The sequence below is a fragment of the Python bivittatus genome, unplaced genomic scaffold, assembly GCF_059951505.1.
Source record: "Python bivittatus isolate LINGU-HERP-01145 unplaced genomic scaffold, Pbiv_v1 ctg000220_np1212, whole genome shotgun sequence".
NCBI classification, from domain to species: Eukaryota; Metazoa; Chordata; class Lepidosauria; order Squamata; family Pythonidae; genus Python; species Python bivittatus.
The window spans coordinates 31,633,290-31,654,743 of NW_028277048.1; the positions used below are offsets into that span (position 1 = coordinate 31,633,290).

Consider the following 21,454-nt stretch of genomic DNA (forward strand, 5'->3'; position numbering starts at 1 on the left):
GGAATTTGGAATCCAATCCTATCTGATAGCCACAGATCTCTACTCCTCATCCAGAATCTGCAATTTTGTCTGTGTTTGCCAACTGCCACAAGAATACACCTACTCATCTCAGTTAAGCACTCTGATTTTATACAGAAAAGCACAATTTAAGAATCAAAATCTATGTGGTTGCTAAGAGTTGACACTAATGTAATGGCACATAATCAATCAACCCTGTGCTTTAGCAATGAAAAACAAGCTACTTTAAAAATCAACTCGACAGCTAACACACAACGCATTATTTTTCAGAGTAATTCTTTTCAAAGGCTCCCTGATTTCATATATTTCAATTCTGTTAGCAATTACCCAGGTTAAAGTTTGGCCATATTTAGATAATCTCTATTGACACATACAGGTCATAATGCTGATTCCACTTTGGATCAAGGGTATTCTTCACAGTATCAGTAGAATGGCACTGGCCAGATCCGTCAACCACCACTTTAGCAAATGGATCAGGAAGCCCTGTCAGAAAGGAGGAAAAATACATAATAGAATGAGCATGCTGCTAATTGATATCTTTTTATTTGTGATGGCCTGTTAGAAAGTATCTACATTTTCCAATCTACCTCTTTTTTATCCAATAAACAAAGAAATCTCATTATGCTAGCAATCTGGTTTTGAGAACTTTTTGTACTCTACCTTGAAAGTATCAAACCTTTATATAAAAGTAGAATTTCATATAAAGAAAGAAGAAATTTACTGAAGTTTTTTTTTCTATAACAGAATCTACAAGGGTCTCTGTAATTTATTTATTTGTTCATTGCAACTCACATCCTATACAAAATTTGTTTATTCGGACATATAACATCATCTCAAAACATTGCAGGCTACCATTATAAATGCTAAAAACTGTTCTTTACAACTATTCTCACAACTCCAATGCTTTCAAGAACAAAAAGGTTTCTTTGTAGTTCAAAGTCAACACACTTGAGTACTTCTTGAAGCATTTAACTGTAAAGGTAGAGATGAAAGGATAAACATTATGGAAGATACACAGCTATTTATAAATATTCTGTAACACACGTGAATATTGGCAGGTGGCAGCATCTGGTTGACTCTGTCTGGGCTTAAAAGGTAAGCTAAGTCATCCTGATTAATAGGTGGATGGGAGACCAACAGGAAATTCCAATAATGTAGGCTAGGCTTGGAAGTTGAAAAACAAAATATATAAATAAACAAAATAAATAAATAAGAATAGCATGGCAAACCACATCCATGCTGATGCCAAGAAAATTGCATGGGTGTGTTCATGAAGTCACCAATAGTTGTATTTGACTGAAATGAGACTTGACTTTAGCAGTATCCAGGAGATGATAACCAAAGCAAGCCCTTAATGAACAACAAATTTAGCAAGAAGAAACCAGTGTGAAATGTTTCTTGCACCAGATGGCAGCAATTCTTTCCAATTGCTCTCATACTAAATGTCTATGCTATTTTTCAAACTCAAGGGACCTTTTGGGTGCTTTCTGGTAACTACATCTAAAAAGTTAATGCTATGAAATGTTTGTACAAATCCTTTGGATTATAACCTTGAATTTTAGTTCTGATTGAAGTATACTATATTATTGATCCATTTTTAGATTTTAACTTCACAATCAATTGGCATTTAATGGCACTCCAGAAGTACAATTCCTAATATCTCTAGCAAACAAAACCAATAGTGAGAGATGCTAGGATCTGAAGCTCAACAAGAGATGAAGTGCCATAGATTGCGTACTTATATTGAGAAATGTACACAAATTAAAATATTATTCTTACAACAAGCCTCTATTATAATAGGTAAATAAGGGATGATGATGATGATGATGATGATGATGATGATGATGATGATGATGATGAAAATCCCACCTTTCCTTCAGGGACTCAAAGCAGCATACAGGTGAAACTTGAAAAATTAGAATATCGTGCAAATGTTCATTTATGTCAGTAAGGCAACTCAAAAGGTGAAACCAATATATGAGATATGACGCATTACATGCAAAGCGAGATATGTCAAGCCTTACTTTGGTATAATTGTGATGATTATGGCGTACAGCTTATGAAAACCCCAAATTCACAATCTCAGAAAATTAGAATATTACATGACATCAATAACACAAAGATTGGAAATAGAACAATATCGGACCTCTGCAAAGTATAAGCATGCATATGTACTCAGTATTTGGTTTGGGCCCCTTTTGCAGCAATGACTGCCGCAATGTGGCGTGGCATGGATGCTATCAGCCTGTGGCACTGCTGAGGTGTTATGGAAGACCAGGAATAGCGGCCTTCAGCTCCACTGCATTGTTCGGTCTCATGTCCCTCATCTTTCTCTTGGCAATGCCCCATAGATTCTCTATGGGGTTCAGGTCAGGCGAGTTTGCTGGCCAATCAAGCACAGTAATCCCATGGTCACTGAACCAGGTTTTGCTACTTTTGGCAGTGTGGGCAGGTGCCAAGTCCTGCTGGGAAATGAAGTCAGCATCCCCATAAAGCTCGTCTGCGGAAGGAAGCATGAAGTGCTCCAAAACCTCCTGGTAGACGGCTGCATTGACCCTGGACTTAATGAAGCCCAGTGGACCAACACCAGCAGATGACATGGCTCCCCAAATCAACACAGACTGTGGAAACTTCACACTGGACTTCAAGCATCATGCATTGTGTGCCTCTCCATTCTTCCTCCAGACTCTGGGTCCTTGGTTCCCAAATGAGATGCAAAAGTTGCTCTCATCAGAAAAGAAGACTTTGGACCACTGGGCAACAGACCAGTTCTTTTTTTCTGTAGCCCAGGTAAGACGCTTCTGACGTCGTTTGTTGTTCAGGAGCAGCTTGACAAGAGGAATACGACATTTGAAGCCCATGTCCAGGATCCGTCTGTGTGTGATGGCTCTTGATGCACTAACTCCAGCCTCAGTCCACTCCTTGTGAAAGTCCCCAACACTTTTGAATGGCCTTTTCCTGACGATCCTCTCCAGGCTGCAGTCATCCCTGCTGCTTGTGCACCTTTTTCTACCACACTTTTCCCTTCCACATAACCTTCTATTGATGTGCTTTGATACAGCACTTTGGGAACATCCAACTTTTTTTGCAATTACCTTTTGGGGCTTTCCCTCCTTATGGAGGGTGTCAATGATGGTTTTCTGCACAACTATCAGGTTAGCAGTCTTTCCCATGCTTGGGATTCCTACTGAACCAGCCTGAGAGACCATTTAAAGGCTCAGGAACCCTTTGCAGGTGTTATGGATTCATTAGCTGATTAGAGTGGGACACTTTGAGCCTAGAATATTGAACCTTTTCACACCATTCTAATTTTCTGAGATTGTGAATTTGGGGTTTTCATAAGCTGTACGCCATAATCATCACAATTATACCAAAGTAAGGCTTGACATATCTCGCTTTGCACGTAATGCATCTATCTCATATATTGGTTTCACCTTTTATGCACATTATGCCTTACTGACATAAATGAACATGTGCACGATATTCTAATTTTTTGAGTTTCACCTGTACATTAACACTCCCTTCTCCAATTGGCAGGTTGGGCTAAGAGACAATAACTGATCCAAAGTCACCCAATAAGCTTCCATGGTTGAGAATGGACTTGAATCTCCGTCTCCCTGCTCTTAGTCCAGGGCCTTAATGACCATAGCACACTGGCTTGTATTCCAAATGCAAGAGTATCAATGCACACTATTAGCATAAGCCATAAACAATACGTGAATGTGAGTAGATATCTGACTGAATCAGAGCACTCTGTTTATTGTTCTGATTATGAAATGCTAGCTAGTAAGACAATACATTTGAACCCTATGTCACACAGAATAGAAGGTATAAAAACAGAAATATGTACTTACGGAAAAAATCCTTTTTCACCAAATTTTTTGCACAGAGAACTAAAAACAAACAAAACACAAAAAAAGTTATAGAACAATATTTTGAGTTTTAATGTATCTATGAAATATCTGCAAATGTTCAACAACACAATCTCAAACATGTACACACACTGAAGTACATTATAAATGTATTTAGAAGTGCAAATACATCACGCAGATTGCAGATCAGAATTACAGCTATATGGTACGCCAAAGTTGGCATTCTGTTATCTGATGCCTTCATCCGCTGGTATCAGCAGCGTAGAAAATGGGCTTGGTGCAGCCCACCCAGAAGCAACCATTCATCTTAGTATTATATCCATGCCTCTAAACAAATATAATTTGGCCAAGGTATATGGAGTATGCTTTTTTATTTATAAATTATAAGCCAATATATTTTAATTGTTACAGTAGTTACTATGCATATTCATTCAATATATTACAGTGAAAAAAACCACAACTAATACTCTAGATCAGCTCTAGAAATGCTGTCATAACAACTCCTTTGTACCAATTAGAAAAAGGAAGTTATATATGATATGTATAATGGGGAAACAAAATCAGGCTCAAAACCTCATTTTATTAAACATTTTTGGAGCCTAAACAACATAGGATTTTAAGGCTTAAGTGGTAATACCAAGGAAGGAATTGAATCAGATTTAAGAAAAAGTGAGAAAATCCTACTAAGAGTACATATATATTTAAAAGGATCTGCAGATTTCTGTACCAACCCAGTCACAACATGTTTCCTTGAACTTTAGTTTATTCAGAAGACAGTAAATGGGAGCACTGGAAAGTCTCTTCTTCCTAAATGTCATCGCATTTGTTTTCTTTATAGACATACAGTGGGGCAAAAAAGTATTTAGTCAGCCACCAATTGTGCAAGTTCTCCCACTTAAAAAGATGAGAGAGGCCTGTAATTTTCATCATAGATATACCTCAACTATGAGAGACAAAATGGGGGAAAAAATCCAGAAAATCATATTGTCTGATTTTTAAAGAATTTATTTGCAAATCATGGTGGAAAATAAGTATTTGGTCACCTACAAACAAGCAAGATGTCTGGCTCTCACAGACCATTGTGAGATTGTAGACCTGCACCAGGCTGGGAAGACTGAATCTGCAATAGGCAAGCAGCTTGGTGTGAAGAAATCAACTGTGGGAGCAATAATTAGAAAATGGAAGACATACAAGACCACTGATAATTTCCCTTGATCTGGGGCTCCATGCAAGATCTCACCCTGTGGGGTCAAAATGATCACAAGAACGGTGAGCAAAAATCCCAGAACCACACGGGGGGACCTAGTGAATGACCTGCAGAGAGCTGGGACCAAAGTAACAAAGGCTACCATCAGTAACACACTACGCCGCCAGGGACTCAAATCCTGCAGTGCCAGATGTGTCCCCCTGCTTAAGCCAGTACATGTCCGGGCCTGTCTGAAGTTTGCTAGAGAGAATTTGGATGATCTAGAAGAGGATTGGGAGAATGTCATATGGTCAGATGAAACCAAAGTAGAACGTTTTGGTCTAAACTCAACTTGTTGTGTTTGGAGGAGAGAGAATGCTGAGTTGCATCCAAAGAACACCATACCTACTGTGAAGCATGGGGGTGGAAACATCATGCTTTGGGGCTGTTTTCCTGCAAAGGGACCAGGACGACTGATCCGTGTAAAGGTAAGAATGAATGGGGCCATGTATTGTGAGATTTTGAGTGAACACCTCCTTCCATCAGCAAGGGCATTGAAGATGAAACGTGGCTGGGTCTTTCAGCATGACAATGATCCCAAACACACTGCCTGGGCAACGAAGGAGTGGCTTCGTAAGAAGCATTTCAAGGTCCTGGAGTGGCCTAGCCAGTCTCCAGATCTCAACCCCATGGAAAACCTTTGGAGGGAGTTGAAAGTCCGTGTTGCCCAGCGACAGCCCCAAAACATCACTGCTCTAGAGGAGATCTGCATGGAGGAATGGGCCAAAATACCAGCAACAGTGTGTGACAACCTTGTGAAGACTTACAGAAAACGTTTGACCTCTGTCATTGCCAACAAAGGATATATAACAAAGTATTGAGATGAACTTTTGATATTGACCAAATACTTATTTTCCACCATGATTTGCAAATAAATTCTTTAAAAATCAGACAATGTGATTTTCTGGATTTTTCCCCCCATTTTGTCTCTCATAGTTGAGGTATACCTATGATGAAAATTACAGGCCTCTCTCATCTTTTTAAGTGGGAGAACTTGCACAATTGGTGGCTGACTAAATACTTTTTTGCCCCACTGTAGTTATTGCTGATAGAGCCCAAGGATGTCATTATGTTTTAAGCTTTGTACACAAAGCAACGAACCTTCATGAACTGCCTGTATCTTTATCATATGTTATTAAAAAAAGTTTATTAATTATTCTACAAGCATACATTTGAGCCAAAGGAAGACTATACAGATGATAGACACCTAACTATTGCTTAAGTTCACATTGGGTAACACAGTTAAAGATAAAATGATAATCGCAACTGGAATAACATAATATATTATTTTGTGTAATCCTGAATTTATTTATTGTTAAATTCAAGACTACTTTCTGAAAATGATCCTCCATATATATTCTTACTATAATTAATACACTCTGTAAAATACCATGTCTAGCAGTAATGTTCCCACTGCTCTCAATTTGGGAGTTCCTGAATTAAAATTAACTCCTACAAGTAGGACTGCCTTGTTTAGTGACCATTCGAAGTTACAACAGTTGGAAGAAAAACAGCTTTGCGACCAATCCTTGCATTTACAGCTGTCACAGCATCCCAGATCATGTGATCACCATTTGTGAGCTTCACAATTGGCTTCCAACAAATAGAATTGATGGAGAACACAGAAGTGAAACCATAAGTTGCAGTCATGTGATGTCTCGCTTAACAATAGCAGTGATTCGCTTAATGACAGAAGCAGAAGGGGCAGCATAAGTCAGGTGTGGTCACATGATTTTTCACTTAGTGACTGCGGTGCTTAGCGACTGAGTTGCTGGTCCCAATTGTGGTTGGTAAGCAAGGACTACCTGTACATGTAAATGCTTAGAGACAGACAAGTACAGTTCAGCAGTACAGAATAGCAACGGCCATCTTTTCTATAAAATCTTCTTTAAGAATCTGTTTTGGAATCTCATTTTATATATTTACATGTGAGGCAGTGACAGCAACAATTTCTGCCAATTTAACTGTCACCAGATATGCTTTACAACTACACAGGTAACCAGAAGTTTTAATATTGCTGAACTTTTTGAGCTCTTCTCACATGCCAGTGCTATATTAAATTTTATTTAATAAATTTAATAAATTTATATTTATTAAAATATATTAAAATATATTTTAAATTTTCTTCCTGATTAATATTAGCCAAAGAAGAAATTTTCTGTTAATATATTTGAATATTACAATTAACATACACATTTTTGTAAAAAAAGAAAAAAGAAAGCACATGTACTATGAATCAAATAAAAGTAATTTTTATTTATTTTATGCCACTTGCCTAATATATTGGATTATATTCATGCAATATAATTTTTAAAAATGGAGCCTTTTAGAATATAGTAAGACCAGGATTTGGATCTGAAGATCAGTAACAAATCCATGACACTCAGTACAAAGAGAAGAAAAAAAGAACCACCACTCATTGAATTTTACTATATATTTTCTTTTTGAGCAAATTAAAGTTCCCTGGCAAGGGAAACCCTATTCTGCAAGGGATCTTTTGTCTGACAGGAGAAAAAGAAAATATTCAGTGAAATTATTAGAATCTGAGGTTAGAAGTACTTTGTCTAAAGAACAGGAAGCTCTTCATTTCCTATTGTTTGATATCCTACATATCAAAATGGAGATGTGGGGAGAATGCACCAGTTGAAAATCACTGCTATGTTTTAAAACCAAACTTATGAGATTATATAGAGCACTTTATAGCCGAACAAGTACTCAATTTCTTTGGCGCCTTAAATAATTGCTATTTTTCATATATTACTAAACAATTATGCAAATCTGATCAGTATTAATTTACAATTTACCATTTTACAATAGCTAGCAGAATATACTTTGAGTGATTATTTAGATTTTTATTATTTTAGGAAAGAATAGTACATAATACTAATTTAATATTATTTAGTATTACTATTTAATATTACTCTAAGTACATAATACTAATACTAGTATTTAGCATTTAGTACATAATACTAATTTTATGTGTCATGCTTCAGGCACAGTGGCAAATCACTTGATATTGCCATAGACAGAGATAGCATATATTTATTTATTCATGTCATGCATTAGATATGAATATATGTTTTAACTGTATTCTAGAGAAATTCATGCATGAGACTTCCTTAAAAATTGATGACTTTTAAAGCAATTCATTTAAGTTACAGAATTATAATATGCTGTTATTCTATTGTCTGACACTTGTTCAGTTCAAACCAGATGGATAGAAGAGCAAGATTTTCTTAGCACAGTAACATCCCTATCTCTTAGAATAATTTGTATGAAAACCTGAAATAAATGCTCATGCTTAATTGATGGGTAACATGTTATTCAATTTTATAAAATTGAAAGTATTTTAAATGTACAATTACAATAAGTTTTAATTTTAATAATGATATTCTTTAAATGAGAGACAGTCCTACTTTCTGTTCATGATTAAAAATGGATTTAAGTTAAAGAGCAAATCAATTATTTTAATTATTGTTATTATTCATAATCACCTGCTCTCCATATCCATCATCAGCAACTATTCAAACTAAGTATGAAATTTTGGTTTTAACTTAAGATTCCTCATTTTCTTTTCCATTTAATGTTCAACTATCAAAGAGTTTTGTGACTTCTCCCAATATATTTCAAAACAACATTCCTCTCTCTTTATCACCCTGACATCAAGTTTGCTTTGCTTGGGCACTTTCCCAATTTTCAATTTTTATTTATCTCTTTACTTTCACACTTTAATCCAAAAATCTAACTTTCCACATGTCCTATCTTTTCTCAGATACTGGTAATAGGTTTTGATCCCCTTTCAACCCCAGAAATCTGTATCAATTTTAATATTTTGTTTAGTAGGGAGCATTTTGTGAAGGCTATTTTTACTGTATCCTACTCACATCAGATAAATTTCATTCTTGTTAGTCTATTTACTGTGCACTAAATATACTTCAAACAAAGGCTGTAATCCTGAAAAATGAGCAGATATGTGAAATGCAAGATGGGAGACAACAACACACAACATTCTTCCTTACACATCACTCTCAGGAGAGGTTTAAGAACAAGTGCACTATATAATCATCACCACTACATCCTTTGGCATCCACTTTATATTATCCTTCATATATGTAAAATAACAAATGTGCATGAAGTTCTGATCTGTGATAACAGAAGACACTAAGGATTCTCCTCTTTCAAAAATTTGATTGGTTTTGGGTTAATTTCCTAAACTGACATCTTGGAAGGAATACAGATCTAACCTGCTGCAATCTATTTTTCCATGCAGACATTTCAAATGATATAAGCAAGCCAGGAAGACCTACACTAAAAGTGAAGGGAACACCATTCCCATTCTTTTCTTATCCACTATGGCCTCCTTGGAATTTTGGGAAATCCCTTTCAGATTCTAAATTTGGCATTTCACTACTGCTTATTCTCTTCAGTCTAGCGAGAAAGTCTGCTCCATGCTAATTTTAAAAAGCACATCACCCAGCAGCATTCCCATAGTTTCAACAATTTCCATGACTTCAAAATTAGTCAGGTGCCGAAGTTCATAACAATGGAAGTTTTTCTAATCAGGATAGAGTCAACTGAAGCATTAAAAGCTGACTTAAAGCTATTAAAGGAAAGAGTCTGGTTTTATGTCTTATATTCACCATCTCAATCTGCCATGACAATTATGTTCAACTGTGTCTCACTGTGTCTTGCACTATTGCAGGAATTCTAGTGTGTCATTTTAAAACTTCAAACACTAAAGAGGAGATGAAATATTCTAAAAGCATGAGAAAAGGATCTTCCCTCAGTTGTAAACTAGATACCCATCACCAAAGATGCCCAAAAGAAATACAGCTATGGCTGTCAAGCTATTGATAAATGTATATATTTCCAAAACTCAACGTTTTTTTCATTTTTTTCATTTTTTAAAAACGTTAATCTTAAAAAAAGAAACTTTAAAAAATTAAAATACAAACTAAAAATATGAACTAAGAAGAAAAAAATCTATCTTAAATTATAAATAGTTACTACTTTATATTGACTACTATAATATAAACAATACAAGATATTATTGTAAGGTATCACAGAACCTCTGCCACAGTAACACATATTGCTGCATCCTTTGGTAGAAAATATTGCCTTTTCCAAAACAGATAGATCACACATTTCTGACAACCATTCCCTGACATCTGAAATAATACCACTTTTCCAATTTCTTAATAGAATCCTTTTTGCCACCCATCCCTCATCTCAATACAACCACAATTCCTGATAAACAGTCATATTCCAAAGCTTTCGTATATAATTCAACATTATATTAACATCTTTAACATTTAAAGATTTTCCCATAAATCTCCCAATATACACTAATTTATATCTTACTATTCCTCCAGGAATGCAAGGTGATATACACTCCCTTGTTCAGTTTTATCCCTGGAACAACACCACTAGCTGAGAGACGATGACTGGCCCAAAGTCACTTAGTGAACTTTCTTAGCTGACAATCAACTTGAACCTGAGTCTTCCTGATCCTCGTCCAACTCATTATCCAATAAGACACTGATATAGATGATAAAACAACTTTATTTTTCCTCACCCATGTAGTTTTCTTGGCAGCAATACTATACAAAAGTTGTTTGCCATCCCTTTCTTTTGTGGTTTTGTTTTTTTGTTTTTGACTTGCAATTTCATCCAGAGTTGTCAAAAGCCTAGTACTAATCCTGCTTAATTTTTAAGCCCAGACAAGGTCATTCAAGTACTGCCACCTGTTGAGACATAACCTTTATTATTTTTAAACAAAATAATCTCTCCAGATTTCTTTTCCTCTTAAAATGGAATGAGACTATTTACATATTTCTGGAGTTTTAAAAAGTAGTACAGTGGTACCTCGGGTTACGAACTTAATTCGTTCCGTGACTCTAGTCGCGACCCGAATTGGTTGCAACCCGAAGCAAATTCAGTTTCTTTGGAGCCATGCTAACAAGCACACCAAAAACCTTCCAAAACGCCACAAAACACACCACAAGCCTCACCGAACGTCTCCTTGCTACCGCGATCTCGCCCACAGGAAGCCACGACCGCGTGTCAGCAGGGAAAATGGCCGCGTATCCACCTCCCGAGGTGGAGTTCGCAAACCGAAGCAAAATTTTGTGGCCGGAGCTGGTCGTAACCCGAAAAGTTCGTTAACAGAAGCGTTCGTAACCCGAGGTTCCACTGTATTCAGTAACAAAAAATGACAGAATCTGAGGCAGAATTTGCAAAGAACTCACTTTTGTTCCTGATGTAATGGCGGTATCATTTTTCCCCAAACAATGGGTATACTGTAGCCAGTTATCAAAGAATAGAGCACAAACCCTACTACATTTTAGCACAATAATGGGTCAAACTCCAATACAATGAACTGTTATTGTGAGAGAAACAAGGTTTAAAAGGTCTATGATTTAGCATGCATACTTATAGCAAACTACATGAGTATAGCAGTATTAACTGTGAAAGAAGAAAGAGTTTTTTAAGTGGGGTAAAATGCATTTACAACTGCAAAACTGCAGGTTTTTAAATGAACATATTTTAAAATAAAAAGAATATACAGTATTGCACAACCTTTTAAGCTGTAGTTGTATGCACAATGCTTTTCTGTTTTTCAATATGACTGAGGTTGAATTTTTTTATTATCACCAGCTTTTATTAATTTTCATATTTGTTTCTACTGTTTTAATCTTCAGCCACCTTGAAATCTACCCTACCCAGCAGCATAAAGCATTTTAATGAGGTAGAAAGTAAACTGAAATTGAAGCTTCAAAATAAACGAATAAAAAACCCTTTGTCAACAAAGAAAAAAGAGAGGACAACATGTATTTCCTCTTTATTATTGTCTTGAATTTTTCACAATTCAAAGAAGAAAATAGAGGAAAGTATCTCAGTAAAATAATACTGCAGGACTGGCACATACCAAAAAACCTGTGGGAATCCTAATCAACAACAAAAACAAAAACTGTGAGAAGAAAGTTCTGAAAAACAGTGGACACCTCAAGTAAAATATTTTCAAGAAAACAAGTTTGGAATCTGTGTTGATGCACTGCTAATGAAGCAGACTGTAACACTGACAACAAACTTTTTTATCAATTTACTACAATCTCGCAGCTGAAAATGTTTAAGGTTTACCATTTGTTTAGCATGCATAATGCCCTAAATGTAACACAGTAAGATTTTTTGAAGAAAAAATATAAAGAAAGTCTACAATATAAAAAAAACTACACTATTTTTATAGCAAAATACTTTTTAAAAAAAATCTAATAGCAAGACTTTTCCATTCTTCAAAGCCCAATGTTTTTTTCTACATCAGCAGTATGATTTGATAATAATAAACTTATGATATTCAAAAGCAGTAACTTCCAGGCTAACAAAAAACAATGTTGTAGTAGAAAGAAGTTGATCCAAAATGTTAATAGCGTTTTCTAATTTTCTGGCTTTCTCATGTCATCACACCAAAGAAAAAAATAATCACATCCATACCTATTTATAAAAGGTGGTACTTTCTCAGAGTAATGCATATGATAGAGGAAATGGGCAAACTGAAAAGGAAAGTTCACATCCCACTTCATGTAGCACTTCGGCTTCTACTGAAAATAATATTTTACTGGAATTCATTATCATAGTGTTCCCTGATTGGTTCCCTTATGTTTGCATATATAATTAAAAATACATCCCAGCTGTAGAAACACAATGCTACACTGCTGTTAATGTGTGTTGTACAAGCTATGCTTTAATCTGAATAAATCTCCCAACTGCTCTATTGCCTCTTGCCAAAAATTCCCTTTCCCCCTCCAGACAGAGGCTGTATTCCAATTATGCTACTGATTGGAATGAAACTACTGGAGGGGGAGGGAGTTTAAAAAGTAGAAAACCCTCCATTTCAAAATACTACTTCTGAAATCAGAAAGCAGCACTGACAATTTAAAAGCAGTGATAATATTTAAATACTTGGTGAAATTTTACCAAACTTTCCAGAACAGAACATTCAAAACACTCTAATTTAAGTTTCTCCATCCAAATGCCTATGTTTTGACAATGCAAGACAGCCATACTTAGAGGGGTTTTTTCTGTAATACGCCTTCCAAAATATGTAACTTATTCCAGAGAAGCTATAAACCAAAATTTTTGAAGAAAGTTGTAGTTAACAAAAAAGGCTAGGCAATTCACTTAACATCATTCAAATGTCCAGATAATATCAGATAAAAACTGAAATACTTTTACATCATAAAATGCTCTATCCTTCAACTACAAAGAAGTCCCCAAACCCACCTTTCCCTCTAGGCATTAGTTTTCATCCAAGAAATGACAAAAACTGCTGGTTGCATAAGGAAGGGTTCACTTGCTTTTTATTACCACATTCTCTTATATAAGAGAACATAGCTCAAGATTGTCCCTGGACTGCCAGATTTTCAGGGACTACTGGGGCTGCAACAGGAAGACAGATGAGAAAGATCTGTTTAGTCAGTTTACTAAATTAAATCAGTGTTGTTTTACTTATAAATTCTTCCTTGTTTTATCATAAACACATTTTGCAGTTTTACTATATGTACATAATCAATGTCATTTAAACAAGGGATATTCTTTAGGAGAAAGTATTTCTGAAAGTACATTTTACCATGACAGAGTAAAAATCCTAACACTTTTCCCCCCAAAGATGCATCCTCTAAACTCATGGCTACGGTACAAAAACATCACAAAAAAATCCACAAAATATATCAAATTTGCATCTCTTTTCCCAAACACCAATGCATGGCATACTGTTTTTGAAAATCAGGGGAGCCTGAAGAAAGTTAGTGATATGGTCCAGCCTTTTGCAAAATCAAAAGAAAATATGTGTTGCCTGGTTACATATATTCATGTTCTACAAGTTTCTTATATCTCAATTACTGAGTGCTCAATGGTCTTGAAGGTGAGCTACTGTTGCAACATCTAAACCCAATAGAGTAATTCAATATGAAACTGCTATACAGCCATCATTTGTTGGCTTTTTTTAGAAAGAGGACTTCTAATGCTACCAATCAAAAGTTATTGTGCAGCTCTTTGATATTTTCCTTAATGAAATATAATGCAATATACAGTCAAGCAAAAATATTACGAATGAAGATTGTTGTCATCTGGATTCTTCATACAACTCCATGAATAAAACCCATAAAAGCCCTGCCTTAAAGCACCCTGTGCTTAAATAAGCAGACAATACAATACAAAAAATTAAATTTTCTTATGGAGACTATAGTAGATACTTAGGGCAAAAGGCAGTCACAACCAGGGCTGTGGAGTCGGTAGATAAATGCTCCGACTCCGACTCCGACTCCTCAGTTTTTTGTACTTCCGACTCCGACTCCTCTCTATTAATATGTGAATGTATTTTATACATTCCTTGAAGGAAAGAAAGGCAACATACATGTCATTACCACAGGACTACTGGCTGGGAAGCCAACAGTCTACTGTATTGAACAGTTTAAGCAAAAGACAAACACAATGAAAACAACAAAGTTTTATTTATTTTTTTTATTAATGAATCAAGTGGCTGGATAGTAGCAGCAGGCATAAACATCAGGAACAGTAAATTTATTAGTTCAAACATACAAACCACATTATTTGGTTGTTTTAGAACAAAAACAAAGCTTATCTATATGAACCAAAAACAAAATTTGTAAAACCTAGAAATGGTTTATATTAATCTTGAACTGTAGTTATAGGCTTAGCAAATGCAAATCAATTCAATGTAGAGTTCTAAGGAAGAGAATTGCCTCTGCCAGATCCTCTTTCATAGAGGCTCTCAAGTCAGACTTTATTATTTTTAGGGCTGAAAATAATCTTTCGACGCTGACTTGGGTGGGTGGCATTGCAGTAACTATTCTGGCCACATCACTAACAATCTCTGGATAAACAAGGATGGCTTCTTCAACAGTAAGTTTTGATGAGCGATCATACTTTTCAACTTCTTTTAGTGCTTTATAAAACTCCTGTTGGAATTTTTCTATTTGGACATTTACTGATTCTGTAACGCTTATGCGACTTCGCTTTCCTTTAGCAGCTTCCATTTTGTCTAAGAAGGAATCAAAGTCTAATTCTTCATTTGAAGAAGATGATCCTGAGTTATCACTATTGCTTAAAAGAACTTCATCCTGTGGAGGTATTTCAGGTCCTAATCCTTTCATGCGAACTGCTACATCATAGAGGGCCTTTTTCCCAGTAGCAGTCTGTTCACTGTTCAACAAAAGTCGGCTCATTGGGTCGACATAAATAGCCGCTAACAAGATTTCATTTTCCAGCAAAAGACTCTCTCTTTTTATCATTGAAGATGCAATGCCCTCAGCTATTAACCCTCCATTTTTGTTCAGGCGATATAACAGGCTCTTCCATTCCAAGAGGAATTTACCCGGGGTTAGATCGTCACATTGCAACCTTTTGGTGACAGTGAAGGGGTGAGAAAGAAGGTTCTCCAGCTCTTTTGTTTGTGTCCACTGGCTTTCTGTTAATGCAAGGTTTTCATTGTCCATTTCTTCTATAAAGTCTTTAAGTTCAAGCAAACGCTTCACCATTAAATAAGTGCTTCCCCAGCGAGTTGGTTGATCCAAAATGGCTCCTTTTCCTGCACGTCTTTTCAAAATTGCATCTGTTTTAGGTGCCCTGGCTGCAACAGTTACTTGCCGTAATTTGCCAATTAGTGTAGCTGCATGGCGATCTTTTAATCCATCTCTTATGGCAAGTTGCAGTGTATGAACAGCACATCGCATATGATGAATAGTAGCAAGCTTCAATGCTTCTTCAACAAAGTAGTCTAAAAAAATGTCAGCATTCTCTTCAGTTTCTAAACTTTCTCCAATACTTGCAGAGCTGCCTTCCTCTAACTCTAATATCTGTTTGTTACCTTCTTCATCTGCGTTCATCTTCTCAATTGTGCTCAACATGTTAGAAGCGTTATCTGTCACAACACATAAAATCTGTTCCTTTTTAATTTCAAAATCTTCTAGAACACCCTCCACTAAGTTCTGAAGGTAATCACTGGTGTGATGTGCCTGAGTGTCCTTTAATCCGAGGGTCCGTGTTATTCTTTTGTTATTTTCATCCACAAATCTAACATTAATAGCGAAATAATTGACTCTGTGACGTGTGCATGCATCCATTTTAAGGAAGACAAAACGTCCTTTCAGAACTTTCTGTAGTTCTTCCTTTTTACATTTGGCCTCCTCAATTATAAGTTTCCTTATACTTTCTCTTTCCAGAGAAACACCAAGTTTTTTTGCCATTTCTCCATTTAGGCCTAAAAAGGCTGTATGTGAAAAGAAGGATAGTGGTACACTATTCTTTACTACCATTTCAATAATGTGGTGTTTGAATTTTTCTGGTGTCATCCTTATGGTAACTTTGTCAGATATAAAGAATTTTTTTATTTGTGATTGTTCTCCAGAAGATTTCTGAACGTTTTTTGTCACAGAAGTAGATGCAATGTTTTCATCGCTATCTTTCTCATTCACGGCTTCTAACACTTTGGGGTGAAAACGCTGTAAGTGTCTTTTCAAATTTGATGCTCTTGTAGGTGCATTTTTATCAGGCCCACTGAAACTGCTAATTTTTGCATCACATTGTTTTTCACCATCATCTTTTCTAATACATTGGCACACGTAATGTTTTCCATCATTTGATAATGCAAAGTGCTTATAAACAGTAGACTTTGTCGTGTTTGGTGTTGGTAGTTTTTTTGCCATTTTTTAGGATGCCTCTTTTTCTAAAATATAAAATATAAAATATGTTATACTAACTGGCATATAATTAGATTTTTAATATCAACATACACAGTCTTGTAAGTTGTACATACATGGCTTTATACAAACAAATAAGCTATATATCCCAGAACTAAACCTAGACATGATTTGTCCTATACAGAAAAACATGCAGAGACATGTACTGTACACACACACACAACACAGAGCCTACATTTTAGTACTCAGAGCATATAATCAATCTGTACTATACATAAACATTCATACATTCCTGCACCACACTTACAAACCTAGGATAGACAGTTTCTTCCAGAAATTTGTACACATGTCTTCCCTCATACAGACAAGCAGGGACAGCTATGCAATTTCTTCCAGAACCATATACACATGTCTTCCCCCATACAGACAAGCAGGCATGCAGGTTTTAAAATAAATATAAACACTTACAGTTGAATCCAAGAAGCTGTTCCACCAAGTTCTTCTAAGCTCTTCTAGCAGAGAGGTAGTTGGGCAGAAGCTGCTGCCTTTTCCTTTTTGTGTGCTGATCTGCTGCTGAAGATAGGGCAGTGGGAGGATCCAGGAAGGGGCATTTATTATAAAACATGATTTCCCTAGTAGAATCCCATAGTCATGTTTAAAGTTTAAGCTAACAATCGGAGTTTACAAGTTTTTATAGCCTTAGCTGAATGACAACAGTTTTTCCAATGGTTTACAGCTTCAGTCTTCAACTATTGACCTTCCATTCCCTTCACTTATACAAGTCTCTCTAGTCCTGCAAAAAACATATTTACTTAATCCCTTATCAGTGAGAGGCTAGGTTACCAATGGGCGCTGCGTTCCCTGTAACAGCAGAACACAACACTATGGAAAGTATAAGTATTGCCGCTCCTAATTGTGCGTTGCGTGTCATATAGTGAAGCACATGAAAAGCATGCTTCTTCACGGTCACTTAACATGTTCGCTTTTTGGTTACGTGAGGCACTGCATGCATTGGTCTTTATTCTTACGGTAGAGAAGTCATTAATTATAACTTTTTGTGAATTGGGACATTTAAACTTGCTTTTTTTTTAATTCCAATCTAAATTTAGTAGGAGTCGGAGTCGGAGTACTGTTTGGCGACTCCAACTCCGACTCCAGGTACCCAAAATTTCCTCCGACTCCGACTCCTCGACTCCGACTCCGACTCCACAGCCCTGGTCACAACACTAATTCTATATGCCAGTTAAGTATGTATTTTAATCTTAGCTATGGCTGGATAATGCCCTGCAATTACACTTGTCCATGGAGTCACCAGAAGTCAAGACTGACTTGAAGGCACAAATAAACACACACACATATATATACACACACATCCAAATAGGTCGATTTGTGGGTTCCTCCAGATAGATTGCATCAACACCATCCAAAGACCTTTATATATCTTTTTCTTCTTAATAAATTTTCTTCTGGAAGGAAATCTGACAGAAGTAGCAGAAAAAGCTATAATAGTTATAAATGGAGAATCCTGTTCTGAAAATAAGGATAATTATACAGTAAGAGACTCATCTGGAAGCACACTTAATTGACAATGTAAACCAAAATTTAGAATTGTCAAGAGTAAGCTACCACTAATTAAAAAAATAAACTTTCCACTTATGCTTTAAGTTAATTAATAAGACAGCTTGCTACTCCTTAAGATTACAATTGAAAAGTGATTTAAAATTACCTAAAGTTTTACTACTCTACAAGAGTACATTTAAACTAATATACAGTGGGGCAAAAAAGTATTTAGTTAGCCATCAATTGTGCAAGTTCTCCCACTTAAAAAGATGAGAGAAGCCTGTAATTTTCATCATAGGTATACCTCAACTATGAGAGACAAAATGAGAAAAAAAATCCAGAAAATCACATTGTCTGATTTTTAAAGAATTTATTTGCAAATCATGGTGGAAAATAAGTATTTGGTCACCTACAAACAAGCAAGATGTCTGGCTCTCACAGACCTGTAACTACTTCTTTAAGAGGCTCCTCTGTCCTCCACTCGTTACCTGTAGTAATGGCACCTGTTTGACCTTGTTATCAGTATAAAAGACACCTGTCCACAACCTCAAACAGTCACACTCCAAACTCCACTATGGCCAAGACCAAAGAGTTGTCGAAGGACACCAGAAACAAAATTGTAGACCTGCACCAGGCTGGGAAGACTGAATCTGCAATAGGCAAGCAGCTTGGTGTGAAGAAATCAACTGTGGGAGCAATAATTAGAAAATGGAAGACATACAAAACCACTGATAAACTCCCTTGATGTGGGGCTCCACGCAAGATCTCACCCTGTGGGGTCAAAATGATCACAAGAATGGTGAGCAAAAATCCCAGAACCACACGGGGGGACCTAGTGAATGACCTGCAGAGAGCTGGGACCAAAGAAACAAAGGCTACCATCAGTAACACATTATGCCGCCAGGGACTCAAATCCTGCAGTGCCAGACGTGTCCCCCTGCTTAAGCCAGTACAGGTCCGGGCCCATCTGAAGTTTGCTAGAGAGCATTTGGATGATCCAGAAGAGGATTGGGAGAATGTCATATGGTCAGATGAAACCAAAGTAGAACATTTTGGTCTAAACTCAACTCGTCGTGTTTGGAGGAGAGAGAATGCTGAGTTGCATCCAAAGAACACCATACCTACTGTGAAGCATGGGGGTGGAAACATCATGCTTTGGGGCTGTTTTCCTGCAAAGGGACCAGGACGACTGATCCGTGTAAAGGTAAGAATGAATGGGGCCATGTATTGTGAGATTTTGAGTGAACACCTCCTTCCATCAGCAAGGGCATTGAAGATGAAACGTGGCTGGGTCTTTCAGCATGACAATGATCCCAAACACACCACCCGGGCAACGAAGGAGTGGCTTCGTAAGAAGCATTTCAAGGTCCTGGAGTGGCCTAGCCAGTCTCCAGATCTCAACCCCATGGAAAACCTTTGGAGGGAGTTGAAAGTCCGTGTTGCCCAGCGACAGCCCCAAAACATCACTGCTCTAGAGGAGATCTGCATGGAGGAATGGGCCAAAATACCAGCAACAGTGTGTGACAACCTTGTGAAGACTTACAGAAAACGTTTGACCTCTGTCATTGCCAACAAAGGATATATAACAAAGTATTGAGATGAACTTTTGATATTGACCAAATACTTATTTTCCACCATGATTTGCAAATAAATTCTTTAAAAATCAGACAATGTGATTTTCTGCATTTTTTTCCCCCATTTTGTCTCTCATAGTTGAGGTATACCTATGATGAAAATTACAGGCCTCTCTCATCTTTTTAAGTGGGAGAACTTGCACAATTGGTGGCTGACTAAATACTTTTTTGCCCCACTATATATAACTACATGAATAAACTTACATTTAAACCACAAGTTCAAAGAAACAGGTTTTGATACCATTAACCATGATATCGTTCTGGACCGGCTTCGGGGGTTTGGGAGGCACTGTGTCGTCCTGGTTCATTTCCTTCCTCTGAGGCTGTTCTCAATTGGTGTTGATTGGGGGTGAGAGGTCCGGGCCTCGGCCCCAGTTTTGCGTGGTTCCACAGGGGTTGGTACTTTCTCCACTCCTATTTAACATCTACATGAAGCCACATCACTATGCAGATGATACATCTCTGCCCATGGTGAGCTAAGTGATGCCATGACCACCCTTTCTCGGTACCTGGAGGCTGCTGAGGTCTGGATGGAGAACAACAGGCTGAAGCTGAACCCTGGCAAGACAGAGTGGCTTTGGGGCTCTTTGGTTTCTGGAGGAACATCATCTTTGGTCTTGGATGGGGTTGCACTGCCCCAGATGGAAATGGTGCATAATCTGGGATTTCTCCTGGACTTGCAACTCCTGCTCAAGGAGCAGGTGGCAGTCACGGGCAGGAGGCCTTTTGTGCAACTGCAAGTTGTGCACCAGTTACACCCTTCCTGGACCAACATGCCCTTCTCACAGTCACCCCCACCCTAGTCACCTCCCGTTTGGGCTACTGTAACATGGTCTACATAGGGCTGCCCTTGAGGAGTATCCGGAAGCTTCAGTTGGTTCAAAATGCAGTTGGCCTGCAAAGTTTTGTGCAAACCTAGGTTTGTGCATGTATCACAGTTTTGCGGGAGCTGCACTGGTTGCCAATTTGCTTCTGGGTCCAATTCAAGGTGCTGGTTATCACCTTTAAAACCCTACATGGCTTGGGGCGAGGTTACCTGAAGGACCGCCTCATCCCAGTTATATCTACCTGGGCCACCAGAGCAAGGAGGCAGGGTATGTTGCAGGTCCCTTCAATGGGGGAGGTACGTCTAGTGGAACCAAGAAAAAGGGCCTTCTCCATGGTGATATCCCTATGGAATATCATTCCCCCAGAAATAAGACTGGCCCCCACCTTGATACTTTTCCAGAAGGCCCTGAAGACGTGGTTTTGTCAGCAGGCTTGGGGACCCCAGGCTGATACGGAGCTGATCAAATGGTTAATTTGAGTGTGTCTGTTGCTGCCATGGGGGGTCAGGGGGGTTGTATTATGGATTTATGTCAGGCCTAGCCCAAGGAACTCCAAGAGACAATGCTAATTCAGTTCAGC

At 37.3% G+C, this 21,454-nt stretch overlaps 1 protein-coding gene across 2 annotated transcripts in view; it reads right to left on the reverse strand.

The window, feature by feature from the left end:
- Nucleotides 1–21,454, reverse strand: part of SMURF2 (SMAD specific E3 ubiquitin protein ligase 2) — a 96,098-nt gene that overhangs the window by 42,759 nt on the left and 31,885 nt on the right. For both annotated transcript variants that reach the window (XM_088138268.1, XM_088138267.1), the window contains exons 2-3: nt 3,873–3,911; nt 393–501 (exon numbers count right to left, since the gene is read on the reverse strand). In XM_088138268.1, the coding sequence (XP_087994394.1) occupies nt 393–501; nt 3,873–3,911 (148 nt within the window). The remainder of the gene's footprint in view (nt 1–392; nt 502–3,872; nt 3,912–21,454) is intronic.